The sequence below is a fragment of the Pomacea canaliculata genome, linkage group LG7 (genome assembly GCF_003073045.1).
Source record: "Pomacea canaliculata isolate SZHN2017 linkage group LG7, ASM307304v1, whole genome shotgun sequence".
Lineage (NCBI taxonomy): Eukaryota > Metazoa > Mollusca > Gastropoda > Architaenioglossa > Ampullariidae > Pomacea > Pomacea canaliculata.
In genome coordinates, this window is record NC_037596.1 from 22663237 (window position 1) to 22679319 (window position 16083).

The following is a 16083-nucleotide window of genomic DNA, read 5'->3' on the forward strand; positions in this document are numbered from 1 at the left end:
ATAAGGATTTAACAACTTAAAACTAGCAAGAAAAATCAAACAGAAAAGAAGAGAAAAAGAAGGCAAGAAGAAAGAGATGATAAAGATACAATACTACATCTTTTGTTTAACATGCTGTGAGGTTTCTGGTCATGATGAACTTGCATGTAAATGTTTTTAATTAATTTCCAGTAAGCTGTAGGGGCAGTGAACTGTAATTGGTTCACTATATATGCGTTATGGCATATACGTTCTTCTGCCCATTAATTTCCTGTTTAATTTTTAATGATGGCATGCATGCATGCATCTCCATGCACACACACATGCATTATATATATATAATTATCCACTTTCATTTGATCTTATAAAAGTTGTTTGCTAGGCTTAATACACTGGTGTTGTTTTTATTAGCAGTGTACTTGCACATCACTGCCATGTCCTTTGTTACTGTTGTTCTTATGAAATCTTGTAGCAACTTCTGCACCTGTTGGGTGTGCTTACCGATGCCGGAAGGCCTGTCATGCTGGTTGGCGAGAATGGCTGTGGAAAGACTGCAATTGTTAATGAGCGAATTCGCACAGTGTGCTCAGGGGAGGTGGCAGAGGTGCTGTCCCTCACAGTCTATGCCAACAGGTGAGCGAAAATTGGGGAAACAATTATGTTCAACTGTCTAATAAAATGTCGATTTCATGTTAAAGTGTCTCAGGTATTTTTCATGCAAATGTTCATTACGTTATGACCTCCTGAAGACTTAAACAACAGAGTCCACACTGACAGGTTAGGGCTTACCAACAAGCAAAAAGAAATTGTACCATTGCTTTTATCCCCCATGATCAGGTAGTAATCCAGAAAATGTACAAAGAAAATGTACATAGGCTCTTGAAAACGTGTTAGTTTTTTGTAATAAATTTCACATTAGAAAGTTGATTTTTTTCCAAGGATTTTTTCAAAATTAAGGAAAGCCAATGAACAACATAAAAATGATTAATGTATTCTATTTATAGCAGATATTAGAGTGAGAATTTTGCAGACGATGAATGCAATATAATTCTTTTTACTATGACTGCTACCACATGGTTGCTGCTGCTGCCACAGGTTCACAAATGCCCGTTTGTTGTTTGAACGTCTTGATGAGCGGCTAGAATGGAAACATGGTCGCACACACGTTCCCAAAGGAAACAAGCGTCTCCTTTGCCTGGTTGATGACGTAAATTTGTCACAGGTAAGTTCACATGATGTTTAAGACGAGAAATTGGGATTTGTTCAGGCAAGAAATTGTAAGCTGTATGAGGTCACAATTTTATCTCCCAGATGACAAGTTTAAGATATCACAAATAAAATAGAAGTGACATTACAGAAGAGATGTAATGATCTCCCTTGGCATATAACATGCCATAGGTAGGATATGCAGAAAATTGTGATCTTACCAACTTTTCCAGCATTTAAACCTCCTTCATTTGTATGCGGGCATGTGTTAAATATCAGCAAACACAAAAGAGAGACTGTTTGTGGTAGACCAGAAGGCCTCTAAAGATAAACAGATTAAAATCTCTGTGGTTACCATGGCCAACATTGTGTCTAATTAAAGACAAGAATTTCAGCAGGTTGAACAGGTTTCGCCACAGACAAAACATGGTACCAAAATGTCATGCATGAGCTTTCCAAATCCTCAAACTTCAAGAAAAGCTTTTGCTATAGAGGAAATGTTGATCTGGGTAAAAATTATATAATTCATAATACATATATTTTCAACTGACAGACCCATCGAATCAGACTTTTAGAATGCTGCTGCTGTGGTAAGGCAGACTTTCAGAGCAGTTAATGACAATGTGTTGCTTAAGCAATCTATCTATCTATTCCTCTTCGTGCATCAGGTTGCACATAAGGCCTCAACCAGAGTCCGCCACCGATGTCGATCGGCTGAAACCCGCTCTAGGTGACCCCATGTCCAGCCCTTTCCTTTCATCTCCCTTTCCACTGTTCTTCTCCAAGTTTCCTTTGGGCGGCCTCGTTTTCTTCGGCCGTCTGGAGTCCATCGTAGGGCGACTCTGGAAAGGTCTGCTGTCTGCTGGCGGAGCACATGTCCAATCCATCGCCAACGCCTTCGTTGAACCTGCGTGGTGATGGACTCGGTTTCAGTTCTTCGGTGGAGTTCTTCGTTGCTGATGGTATTTGGCCAAAAGATGTTAAGTATGCGCCTGAGGCATCTGTTTTGGAAGACGTCAAGCTTGTTACTGATGGTTTTGGTCATCTTCCATGATTCTGATCGTAAAGGAGGGTGCTGATAACATTTGACTTGAAGATTCTCAGTTTGATCTTCTGGCTGATGTTTTTTGCCTTCCATGTGCTCCTGAGTGAGGCGAAGGCTGGCTGGCTTTCGCCAGTCGGGCTCGAATCTCACCTCCGCATCCCGGTGTTTGACATTTTGGACCAAGATAGGTGAAACTGTCAACTTCCTCAATCTCTTCTCCATTTAGTTTGATGCCGTCTTGGACTCTGGCGTTCACTCTCATACTTTTCGTTTTCTTTGTGCTGACCTTCAAGCCAAGGTTTCCAGCTGTTTCTGAGAAGGCCTTTGTTTTTTCATGCATGTCTTGGTGGCGGTGTGACAGCAGGGCAATGTCATCAGCAAAGTCCAAGTCTTCCAGCGTTGTTGTTGCTGTCATAGTCATGGTCCATCTGATCCCTCTCCTCTCATCTCTCTTCTCTCCTCTTAAGCAATGTAACAGTGTTTTCTACAAAGCAAGATAACAATGTCAATACAAAACAACATAACAACCTAACATAGTGACTGCAAAGTAACATAACAAAAATGTGAAGCAATATAAATATTGAACAACATGACAGGTGTCATTGGTGCTTTTGGTATAATTAACAATGTCTAATACAATAACCAATTTTACCTTTGTCTGGGCTCAGGTGGATCAGTTCGGCCACCAGACAGCATGTGAGCTGGTACGAGAACACCTGGATGATGGAGGCTTCTACAGCCCTGCAACACACACCTGGAGATATGTCAAGAATGTGACCTACGTCACAACTATCAACCCTTGGACCACTGCTGACACCCCGCGACCCAGCCAGCGCTTGCTGCGGCACTTTGCAATTTTTGGCTGTCCCTATCCAGGGTAGGTATACCTCACTTCTTTTTTTTTAGTCATCTCAAGTAACTGTTCTAACATTTTGTATGTGATACTGCCGAAATTGTATTGAATTATCTGATAAAAGATCCAAAATAAGTAGCAAGGTGAAAATAAACAAGAACATGCAATATGCACTGAATTGTAGAAAATGGTGGTGAGGGTTTTGATGAGGATGATGATGATTGCTCTGACAGAGACAAGGAGCTGCAAACCATATTTACCACCCTCCTGACAACACATTTTATTACTCCGGAGAGTTCAGGTACCAGTGGTTCATCAACTTCCAACACCTGGGAGTGCATGATGAGAAGGTAATGCAGGAATATGTTTTAACTTTTCCTACATAGCTCACTCCTGCAAATGCAAATGTCCTCATAGCTACAGCTCAGTTGCATCAATACACCCATAGTGGATGAGTTAAGACAACTTAGTAGTTTCTGACATGAAGGTTGTGCAACTATTTCAGTCTTTCTTTTATCTCTATGTTTCAGGATGATGGTTATCTCCCTTGCTTGTACACTAGTAGTTTTCCCTGTGCTCTGGCATCATTTGCAATCGTGTCAGGCAGCATAGCAATGTAACATTTTACAGATGTTTAGTACATGAAAATAAATGAAAATTTCCAGTTTAGATATGCATACATGTTACACATACACACACCTTACACACATTCTGTCACTTGCTTTGAAATCAGAATGCACAAGTATTTTAGAGTTCAGACATCTTATTTTATTATCACATCCTTCATTCAGGCCCGTAGTCGCATGCAGGGAGAGGAGAGCCTGCGGCGTGTGATCAGTTTGCTGGTGTGTGTGACTGTTGAATTGCACAACCGTCTGCGCACAATGTTTCTACCAACAGCACAGCGTTGCCACTACATCTTCACTGCACGAGATCTGTCCAACATTTTCAGGTGACATTGCTCTTCATGCAACTTCATTATTGATGACTGTGAATGAAACTTTAAAAATCTGACTATTCATTCATTGGACTGGAAGTAAAGTTAATTCAATAACAGTTTTTCATCACAAGAAGTGCAGGGATATGTGTATACAAACAGTTATATAGGCTTTGGAGGTCAGCAGAAAATGTAAAGTTTTCTCTCCAAGTCTTGTTTGTCCCTGGGGCTGTAGCAATGGATCAGAAGTGAAACAAACTTGACCTAATGGTCTGCAGGAGAGCAAAGCATTTTTTTAATCATTGAGTTGAGCTACAGGCAGAGATAGAAGTTCTGAAGTTCAATAATATTCACTCATCCTGTCCTAGAGATACATGCTTGACAATATCACCATTGTACAAAAAGTCAAAAGCATGATGTTATGGCATCCATCAGTATACCTAATTAACATATAGTCCAAAATTTTCCAGTTGCAACATCCTGGAAAAAGTAAGCTTTTCCATGAATACTCCTGATGTCAGTTTTTGTTACCTCATCATGGTGTTTTTATCTTGAGAATAGAGGAGAGTTAATTACCCTGATTTTGACAAAAACCGTCGTATCAAACTGTCATTTGAAAACAATTTTAGATTAAAACAGAATCTTAAAATCTGTACTTTTATCTGCTCTGTATTGGATTATCTGCTTCAGAAACATTTGCTTGTCTCTGCAACCTGGCTGTGAAAAGCGAAACCTGCTGTTGCTGTGGCAACATGAATGCCACTGGATTTATGGGCGACGTATGGTCAGCGACGTAGACATCAACAGGTTTCGCCAGGCTTTGTTACAGCAGTGCGCAAGCAGTTTCATTGATGATGACCAGGTGACCTAATAATGCTAACCATTTCTGAATCTGTGGATCTTTCTGTAGATAATTTTATGGTTAGAATTCTGCTTGGGTGGGGCACACAAGTTTGCCTCATTATGCCATACATATATGGTATGTTTACCATCATCAGTTTATATGCGTTCTTGTATAAATAAAGGAGATATTAGTAATTTTGCAATCCAGTCCTGGATTTCAGCAAAACATCTAAGCTTTACTGGTTCAGGTTAAAGTTTCTGCTATATCTGGTGTGCTGCTGGAAATTCCACTGTGTATCCCCAGAATCCTGCATCCTTTACTTCCTGCAGTCTTCATTTTTTTTACCTGTTCACTTAATTCAATGTCTTCTTTTCCATTAAACTGCACTTTTACTTTTCACTGTGAGAGACTCCCAGGTTTCAGTCTATTATTATTAATTTATTGATCCCTTTTGATGCTCACTAGGGCTTATGGCTGGAAACCTTCCCTGTCATTCACAGCAGAAATGGGACCTAATTTATCAGGGAAGGCAAGGGCAACTAAACAAAAAAGCTATGTCCTAGACATGGTAAACCACTTACATTAACTTCCCCTCAGGTAATGGAAATCTGGGTCTACTTTTAAGTTAAATCAGATTAAGACAGTGATCATGGCTGATTGCCGGTGACAGATTCAGACCATCGTACGGCCACGGACGCCCTTTTTCTCCAACCTGATGGAGCAGGACAGCGGAGTGGTGACAGCTGGCATGATTGATGCTCGCACCAGTGCTAATGTTACTGAAGAGGATGCTCGCACAGACCTATATCGATCTGTGCGCAACATGAAAGATGTGACTGTTCTGCTAGAAAAGGGCGTGGAAGAATACAACAAAATCCATCCACGAATAACCCTTGCACTGTACAAGGTGAGTCTTGTTAGTTAATACGCTAATTTCATTTAGCTGACTTTTATCATAACCAGCTTGCTTAACTGTTCACAGTTTAATTTTGTTGCTGTCCATATTTTCACATCTTTACGCATTCTGTTACTCTTCTTATGACTGACATCTTGCTATTTATTACTATTTATGCCAAGTATTTTTAATGACATCTATTGCCTTTCATGTGTCTTACTATTTAATTCCTTTCTGTTCCTGTGGTCTTGTCTCAACAGAGTGTGGTGGAGCAAGTGTGTCGACTGTCCCGAACTATTGCCTCACCACACGAAGGTGCAAACACGGTGCTTGTTGCTGAAGGGTGTCCAGGGCGCACCACAGTTCTGGCCAGGCTAGCAGCACACCTATGTGGCTTTTTTGTGTTCTTGCCAAGCCCAAGTCCAACATCTGGCACCTTGACTGCAAGAATGGACCTGTTTAAGTCTGATCTTGTGGCCGCCTACACTCGGGCAGGGACTAAGGTGAGCTGAGAAAGTCTGACATATTATCATTCTGGTCAGTGTCCTACCACCCACCATTCATTAATTTTTTAGCTTACTTTCATGGACTGAGCTAGTGAACAGGAAGCCTGAGCACTGTCTTCATGTTTTGGATGCCAAATGGAGGATTATTTAACAAAAAAATGAGACAAAAGGAATGAATTTTTAGTTAGGATTTGAACAATTAACCATTGGTGGATTTCTCAGCTTGCTGGGCACATGGGACAACAAAGCTGAAGAAATAGTATCTAAAAGATTCGAGGTTAGTTTAGGGGACCTTAAGACAATTTTTTGCTGCAGAATGGAAACAGCAGGCAGGATGGAAGGTAAATAAAGCTGACAGATATGGGGAAGAGAACCATAGCAATGACAATAGGCAAGGAAGGCAGCCTTAAACTAAATATTAGACTGTATTAAAGGTCAGCACAATTCTTTAGACAAGTGTGTTATCTGGTTTTACCTTGATTTTTGCAAAACAATTATAAATGTGTATGTGTGCATGCATACATGTGTGTGTGCACGTGTGCATGATTGCCTGTGTGTGTGTGCAGGGGGAAAAGCTGTTACTGTTGATCCATGAGGAGGAGTTGCTACAGGAGGATCTTCTGGTGTTCCTCACAGAGTTTGTTGTGTCCTGCACTATTTCTCCTCTCTTCACTTATGAAGAACAGACCACTATTATCAATTCTATCCGCACGGAGGTTACACAGGCTGGCCTGACCTACACACGTGATGTTGCTTGGAACTTCTTTCTGAGGTAGCGTTCAGAGACGTTCCATGTCATCTTGCATGTTATATTCTAGTACTGTCATGGTTCCTTTTTTACTGGAATGGCACAAAAATAATGAAGATTAAAGTCATTTCTTCATTAATTTATTTCTTGTTATCCACTATTTTAATTAAGCGTTTAAATGCAAAGTACATAAAATCTTTCTGAAACTGGCATTGTTCTGCTGCTTTCATTAGTGACTAAAACTTTACAAATAGTTTCCTTTTTCCTCCAGAACTGTGCGGAACAACTGTCGCCTTTGCCTCATTGTGAGCAGCACAGATGAGAAATTTCAACGCCTGTGTCGCAAATACCCTGCATTCACCAAAAATGTCAACTTCATGTGGTTTTTGCACTGGTCCAAGACACAGTTGGTTGAGCATGCACTCTATCACCTCAAGGGTGGGTTGTGACAAAGAATGCTTTAAATTGAATCTTGCTTTTTTTTTTAAAGGAAGTAATTCCTGTATATTACAGAGCTATGTTTTCTCACAGTTGTTTTTGTTTGTCCTACAACCTACATGTTGGATCTTAATTACAGAAGATGAGCCTAGGAAGTTTGTGAAAATGAGACATCGTCAGAGAGTCTGTTGTTCCAAAATGTCTGAATTTTCTCCACACAAAGTCTTTCTACTACCATACAGAGTTAGTCAACTATCCTATCTGGGAGTCTTAAGGCAAGTGCTATTCACTGCAGGTGTGAAGTGGATGACAGAAGTGCAGCGCGAGAACATGGCCCACATGCTGGCCTCAATGCACCTGGTGCTGCGACAGCAAGACGGTGGTGAGAAGACAGCTGGTGACTATGGACATGTGACCAACACCACGTATGAAAAGTTTGTGGAAAGGTTGGTAGTTTTGCTTTTCTATTCATTCATCCATCCATGTCACTTTTGCTGATCTGTCCATCCATGTCTATCCAATGTTCCATCTATGTCAATCTATAAGATTCATAATGATGCACACCCACACATTTATGCATCAACAATGCCAGTCTCATGTATGCAATAGTAGTGTATTGCTCTCTGTTCCAATCTCCAGGTTTATATCACTGGCAAGTGAAAGGTACACAGAGATAGATCAAAGCCATCAAGTGGTTACGACAACACTGGAGCAGATCCGCCATGAGAATGAGCTTGCCGTTAAGCTGAAGAAGCAGTTAGAACACGAGATGGTAGTTCTGGAGGAACGGAAGGCTGTGAGTTTTATGTCTTCTAACATTAAATGCTTTTTTGTTCTTGGGATTGTCTCTCATGGTTACATAAAGGCGATCATTCCCAAACCTTTTGAAATTATACCAGGATGAGGTGTCAGAGACCACACTTTTATTAACGTCAGTTTTTTTTTTTGTGAGGACAGTGGCTGTCTCTTCTCTTTCTCTCTTGCGGTTCATTTTTTTCCCAACAATAAATGGAGTCAGGTGTCCATTCCCAACAGCAGAGTCAAATGAGGCACTATGAAGATATTGAGCGAGCATGCCTCTAGGTTCAGACACTAGTCTTGTAACCACTTGGCTTTCTATTTCTCTTTTAGTTATGGATGGATTAATGCTTGGTTGTTTGGTCATTCCTGACATGCTGTCAGCCTTTGCAAAAGCACACTTTAAGTTTCCATATTGCACTAATTCATCTGAAGAAAGATCCTATTATAAAGACATCATTTGCTTATGCTAAACAGGAAGCCATTAAAAAAATTTACTACAAAGATTCCTTTTTTATTGAAGATTTACATCTGCAGAAGGAATTCCTGTTTTTCACTGCTGATTATATCAAATCCTGCTTGTTTTGTTTAATGTAAAATAGCATCAAATTCATTACTTATTTGGTGTGAAGGATATATCACACTTTATATTCTATAGTCTGTGGACACTCAAGAAAACTGTTGACATCTTTATCCTGCATATGGCATAAAATTCTGTTTTCTGTACCAACAGTGTTTTGTTTGTTTTATTCACATGGATATGGCAAATCCAAATATTTTTGAGTGGCAACTTATACAAAAAGTTTAGTTTTTTTTTTTTGGTCTTTTCTGCTGCAGGGTACATCAAAATCCTTTCTCAGATTGGACAGGATACGGCCATCACTGAGCAGCAGATCAGTGTTGTGAAGAATCAGTTGGAAAAAATTGAACACCTTGAAAAAGGTCTGCTATGTGTCAAAATGAAGTTTTGTCAGCATGTAAATCATTCTATGAGTCTGTAATATTGTCACTGTTACAGTAATTATTTGAGAGCTTTTAGCTTCTTAGTATGTTTTGCTGTAATATCCTTTTGATAACCCATTAATATATATTTGTATGTGCTAGTAGCTACCTTTATTTTTATATATATGTAAGAAAGAGACCTTGGGTGCACATTTTTTTTTGCATCTGCCCTTGTGCATGTGACCTGTGCATTTTTTCAGCTCCTGCCGGAGTATCAGGTGGCCCATGAACGTGCTGTGTACAAAGCAATAGCCATTGTGGCTGACACCAAGAAAGTGGTCAAACTGATGGACAAGGATAAGCTTGCTGAGCTGCGAGGCATGTCCAAGCCCTCCATTGACATTGAAGACTTAATGGCTGCCATCATCATGATACGTCAGTAGCTCAGTTTGTTAACAATGTAGCATAATAATATAGTTGATGAATTTAGATTAAATCTGGATAAATGTGCAAACTTACATCCAATCTTTTTTTCTTCCTCCCTTCCTCCCTCTCAAATTCTTGTCTTGTTTTATTTCATATCTCCTCAAACATATGTGTAAGTAGAAAACACACACACACACTGAGTTTACATACGTGTACCATTCCGCATACTTCTATGGAAAGTAATTTATTTACCAGTGCAAAAGTGTTTGGCATGCAAAACTGCATTTGTATCATTATTAGTGTACATGAACCAAACAGTGTTGCCCACGGACCTTCATATGAAGGTCCGTGGTGTTGCCTTCGTAGTAAGTAAACCAAGCAGTCCTGGCTTTGTAGAATTGTAATTGGTGCTTTATTATTATAATTCATATGTGCCAATCATGCTTTTTTATATCCCTCCTGTTAGTCAAATCCCCTCAGCTGACCTGACCTGGCAGAAAGGTGCTAAGAGACAAATGGCAAATCTTGACAGGTGAGCAGGCCAAAATATAGAACTTCTTTTTCATGCTTTTAATCATTCTCACAAAAGTATATTTGTTTTCAATATGTTTACAATATTTCAGTAACAGATGTAATTGTATTTTTTCTTGAAATTTTTGGTGTAGTATATCTATCTCATATTATTCTATGCTGGTTGTTACAGTTAACAAAAATTATTAATAAACTAGATGTAACCTATCTATACCTCATTACTTTATCTTTAACAGATTCATTGATGAGGAGTTGATGACATTTGACGACATGCAGCTCCCTGAGACAACCTTGACATTGGTGGAACCATATTTAAAAAAGCCATCTTTTGATCCCGACACTATGGAGCAGAAAACTGGAAACTCAGCCTGCAGATCTCTCTGTCAGTGGGTTCGTGGAGTTGTAAGGTGAGTTTGATAAACAAAATAACTCTTGCTTTTGAATACAAACATTACTTTAAAATAGGGTTGCTGGTGGTGTCATTTCATTCCTTCATCCCTTGACTTGAACTGGTAACTGGGGAAAGCACATGGATAGGCATGGCAGCTGACAAGGCAAGCTACTCATGTCTGTATTGAATAAATGATGAGTAGGCCCTGCATTGGTTGAGCAGGCCATTTCTTCAAGTACTTACAATTTGAGCTCTTCTCTGTTCATGCAAATTTCTGCTTTGCTATTGAAGGGAGGTGAAGAAGTAGTGTTGGTTGCAAATATAAAAGAGCAAAAAACCAGTAGGATTGAAAGTAATGCTACTCATGAAAAAGAATGGGATGATGAAAAGGACACCGTGAAATCAAGATAATAGAGTGACCATTGTGGGTGAATAATGTTCATTGTCTTAAATCTATACCTTCAGTGCATGTAGACTGTTTTCATCTGAAGTTTAGAGATTAAAATTTTTTTCCTGGCATCCAGGTATCACCGCATGATGATCAGCAAAGTGAAGCCTCTTCACCAGAAAGTAGAGGAGACAATGCAGGCTGTCGACAGTGCTCAGCACAAGATGAACACACTGGAGAGCAAACACAAGGTCAAAAGCTGAGATTTAGTTTAGTTCTCAAGGTGTAGCTGGAAGCAGTTCTGTTATGAGTTTGTAATGTTGGTTGCAATTTATTTGAAAGAGGTAATGAAAAATCTACTTCGCTGATGCGTGTAACCTTTAACCCTAACCTTCTACTTCGGTGAACCTGATTGATGTTAACATGTTTATTTCCTCAGCATCCGATAATAAATTTTTCTTGCAGGTTAAGTAACTTCTTTGACATATTTTAAAATGTTATTAACATTCACTTGAAATTCTGTTAAATATGATTATCTTTAAATGTAAAATAAGTTGTTACAATAACATAATTCTGTGATTTTGTATCATGTCTTTTGTGAATACAGGCTCTAGAGACGCGACTGGCTGATCTTGCACGAGGTTTTGAAGAGGCTACAATTGACAAGAATGAGCAGGAAGAGAAAACTGTAAAGATGAGAAAGATTCTGGACACAGCAGCACAGCTCCGTCGGGTATTTTATTCATTCATTGATCAGTTTCATTCCATTTATAATTTTTCTGTTTCTTTGGTTCTTGTCCTCCGTGTGTCTTCTTTTCTTGATTTCTTTCTTATTTGCTTTCTTTCCTTTTTTTTATCATTCTTTTTTTCCTTCTTTGCATTATTTCTTTGTTACTTCTTTGCTTTCTTTCTTCATTCATTCTGTTGTGTCCTCAGACCACAGACTGAGAAGGAAGCTGCTTATGGAAATCCTTTCAGAATTCCAGCTAGATGCTTTGTGAAGCACTGCAGCATTGTCTCCACACAAAATGAAATGCATCCAAGGATCACATGATGTTGAAGTTATGAACTGTGTCCTTCAGATTCTGAGAGGAGAACGACAGAGATGTCAGCAGGTGTACGACTCGCATGGACGGCGCCTGCTGGCCATTCCTGGAGGCTGTGCAGTGGCTGCTGGATTTGCAACATACCTGGGGCCATACCACCACAGCTTCCGTCGTGTCATGCTAACTGTCCACTGGCCCAACTGTCTGAGGGAACGTGGCATACCTTTGGTCATTGACTCTGTGGACATGCTGAAAGGTATCAGTCATTTTCAAAGCATTAGACTAAGGTAATGAACTTAAAAATTTTGAGATATTTGCAGAAAACTGCTCTTTATCAAAGATGTTTCATTGGCATAGCCAATTTTGGGACCACTGGCTGGCTGTTTTCAAGGTCACTTTAGTCCACTAGGTGTTTGTGTTTTCTGGGTCATATGATCGGTCCATAAAGCATGCATGTTTCCTGCATGACTCATTTTCTCCCTCAGATGTTTGTGTTTTCTTGGTTGCTCAAATATTTGTGCTTTGTAGGTCGTGTGATTGACTGGTCCATCAACTTCCTGAAGACAGCTTCAGGGGCCAGCTCAACATACGATGTAGACTACACCTCCACCATCCAGGACGAGCAAGAAACTGGTGATGAAGATGAGGTACTTATTCTATACCATTCAGTTTGATGTCATTGCTTTAAAACTTGTTTTCTTTTCATGAGATCTATTTTAAATGGTGTTGATTGTTCTGCAGCCAGAAGACACATCTTTCAGGCCATCATCTCCGTCAGGTAAAGAGCAGGGCAGGAGCCAGTCCACCAGCCAACCAGAGGAAAAGGAAGATGGTGCTAGTAAGGGCCTTCAGGAGGATAAGGACAATGAAATGGAAGAAACTGACACAGAAAAGAAAGATCAAGAAAAACCTGTGGAAGAAGGTGTTAATTTTTATTTCACTATTTTCAGAATTTATTGATTCCTAAATATTCCACAGCAAAGTAAATAAATCAGTTCTTCTACTGAAAACATTTCTTCTATTTAACACAGTCACATAAACTGATGGGTAAAACACGCATTGATATACTTATTGAGATCTACTGCTATGGTGGGGTGAAATGAGAGGACAGTGACATAGTAAGATAAAATGAGATATAGAATCAGATTCAATGTTATGAATGATGGGATACACTTATATAAATAAGTTGTGATGCTGTTAGACATAGTTTGGATTCAGTAAGATGCGTTGAAATATATACACACAAGATATTAAATATGCTGATAGAAAAAGTTATCAGCGACATTTCTGAAATATATGTCATTCACTTTGTTGTTGATGATGGTGGTGCATGTGAAGTTTGGAAGGAGTATGTAGAAAGATGTCAGCTGTTATACAATTGTTGATGGCTCTACAGCACACTATACAGACCACTTCTACAAGTCCTAACTAATGTGTTTTGTTTCCATTTCTTCCAACTTCTTTACCATCTGGGACACCAAAAGATGCTACCAAGCTCTCTTCAGATCCAGTAGTGAAAGAGGCATCATCGAAAACAGAAGGTAAAGTTTGAAGCAAAAATACTAATAGTTTTAAACCATTAACAAAGAAGTAAAACTACTGATAGTGACAGAGTGTCTTGTCCTCTCAGCATACAGTAGCAACTTTATAAGCACAAGCATCTTGCCAGTCACCCAAGTTAAAGGTTTCTTTTCCATGTGCTTTCTATTCCTTGCCAATGAAGACGCTTTCTTAGCAACTGATGCAGTGTTTGTCATCATTGAATCTAGCGCCAGCAACGCAAGACACAGAAAGAAGAGAACAGGAAGTTGTACCTGGTCAAATCTCAGAAGATGAGCCGGAGGATTATCCAGCAGACACAGAGTACTCAGAAAGTTCTGCGCCAGTTTTAACTTCCTCACAGTATACCCGTTACATGCGCAGCCTCATCAAGCTGCTTGTTGGGGAGACAACATTAAATGAGTGGATCAGAAAAGGTTACAGACATTTCATTAACTAAGCAACAACGACAAAATTTAGACAAAAGTATTTTTTACATCATCAATCAAGATAAATTTTATTTGTATATAATTTGCTTACAGTGTGATTTAAATCTTCTATTTAAATATGTCATTGATATTTCAGTTCATGGATTAAGCATTTGCCTGTTTGGAACATCTCAGCTGTTTCAGTAAAGACAATTTTCTGCTGTTTTCCTCCATAGACTTCGGACCCCGCCAGATAGAGAATGCAGCAATCTTGTGCACATCTTGGCAACGGCCCCCAATGATGATTGACCCCAATGGTGAAGGAGGGGTGTGGCTAGGACGTTTGAACAAGCTTCTCAATCGCAGGAAGCTGATCTCTGTGGACATGGAAAACAGGTGGGGGATCTTGCTTTCCAGGTGTGCTGGATGGTGGGTTAAGGTACATGTGCAGGCTCTAAACGCCACTATCGCCATGGTTTTAATAAAAAGCGCTAGGCATCTGACAACTATCAAAAGCGCGGGGCCCTAGGCAGATGCCTTATCTGCCTGCCCCTAAGCACGGTGCGGATTAACACTTAGACATCTTTGAATCATCAACATATACGAGTCTTGAGTTTTGATGGGTGTAGGGTACTGTGTTTATTTCAAAATGTTGATTCTGTTTTGGTGTTGGGGCTGATTAAGCAGATCTGTTTTACCCTTGATTATTTTTTGAAATATTAACTTTCTTTTTGTGCTACTTCTTATATATCAATTGTCTGCACAGTTTTTATTTATCTGCACTGATTAATTTATCTTTCTTCAACTAACTAATGGAAAGATGGAATATAATTTACCAATGTGCCTTTAAAATCTTTGTATAAAATGAGACATCCTATATATCACCATAAGTTGTCCACTCTTGACATTCTGGCAAATGTCTCTTGATAAGCAAATTCCTGCTGTGCTGGTAATGCAAGTTCAGATAAGATGCATTACAATAGGACTTACAGACTTCTCTGTTTCAATTTTCATATACACTTAAAGCCATGTTAAGAGACTCAAATTGTATCAGTAAGCATTGCTTTAATTTTTTTATTTTTGTAATAATTTGCACTCCTCAATGGTGTCTTCACTTTGATTGTCTTTACTCTGAAATCAATCACATTATTATATAGCAAACTAGGTACCTGTTCTGCACCCCCTACCGCCTACTATTTTTGTCAAAAAATTAGTTAATAGCATTCAGGAATACTGTTCTTCCATATTTATTTATCAAGAGAGAGTTTGCCAGTGTCATGGAATCCACTGTATATAAACTGAAAGAGCATGCATCATCAACTTTAGTAATTAAAAAAGAATTTCAACAATTTAGACTCTTTTACTTGATATGCCATAGATAAGCTGATTTTTAAGCAGCTTCTTGCAGCTGAGCATCCCAACCAACTGCTGTTTAACAGAAAATAATTATCTTCTTGTTTTGCGACCTAAACAAAGGAAAGGATGACAATTTAATTTCCTGTCGTTTCTTAAGTGTCAGGGCAGAAATAGAACTACTTTTCTAGTTGTTTGTCTAGTGCCATGAAGGAAGCATAATTGTATATTTCGCTGATAGACTTTGTTGATCAGTGTGCTGACAGCAGATAAGAAGTGCTTCATTACTTTGTCTCTCATAATTTTAACAAAGAAATAATTAAACCTATGCTGCCTGATGATTAGGCAGAAGATGTGTGCTCTTTCAGTTGCTTCACTTTTTTTGTAGTTGGTCATACCTTTTGTTAATAACCAAGTTCTTTCTGTTGCTGACTGCACACCCTTGTATGCTGACTGTTTTGTTTGGAAATGCCTTGCCATGGGTGTCTTGACATTTTGCTGCATTTGGGCCACAACCTCTGGTCATGATGCTACCTGATCTCTTCCTTGCCCTGAAAAAAAAAAGATGGTATGTGCTTCACTTTGCCTCTTCCTTCATTTTGTGAACAGAAACAGTGGTGGGGGACAAGAACGTTTACAAAAAGTTTGTGAATGTATGCATTGAACATGAAACACAACTACACATAGATATGCATATGAAAGCACAGGCTCCACAGCTAGATGGTTAATGACAGGCTCCAAAGTCTGATGGTTAGTGCACTCACCTGGGAGAAGTCAGTCACTGGTTTGA

General features: G+C 39.2%; 1 protein-coding gene across 1 annotated transcript in view; it reads left to right on the plus strand.

The window, feature by feature from the left end:
- LOC112567539 (dynein beta chain, flagellar outer arm-like) overlaps positions 1 to 16083 on the plus strand; it is a 68003-nt gene that overhangs the window by 35392 nt on the left and 16528 nt on the right. Inside the window, 26 exon segments of the mRNA XM_025244235.1 lie at positions 452 to 612; positions 1075 to 1201; positions 2899 to 3107; positions 3317 to 3433; positions 3875 to 3898; positions 3901 to 4035; positions 4711 to 4882; positions 5535 to 5771; positions 6020 to 6262; positions 6832 to 7037; positions 7285 to 7451; positions 7747 to 7897; positions 8091 to 8251; positions 9087 to 9202; positions 9452 to 9630; positions 10084 to 10149; positions 10385 to 10555; positions 11064 to 11178; positions 11535 to 11660; positions 12010 to 12229; positions 12502 to 12620; positions 12715 to 12895; positions 13458 to 13514; positions 13743 to 13949; positions 14177 to 14336; positions 15859 to 15861. Coding sequence (XP_025100020.1) covers positions 452 to 612; positions 1075 to 1201; positions 2899 to 3107; positions 3317 to 3433; positions 3875 to 3898; positions 3901 to 4035; positions 4711 to 4882; positions 5535 to 5771; positions 6020 to 6262; positions 6832 to 7037; positions 7285 to 7451; positions 7747 to 7897; positions 8091 to 8251; positions 9087 to 9202; positions 9452 to 9630; positions 10084 to 10149; positions 10385 to 10555; positions 11064 to 11178; positions 11535 to 11660; positions 12010 to 12229; positions 12502 to 12620; positions 12715 to 12895; positions 13458 to 13514; positions 13743 to 13949; positions 14177 to 14336; positions 15859 to 15861 — 3830 coding nt within the window.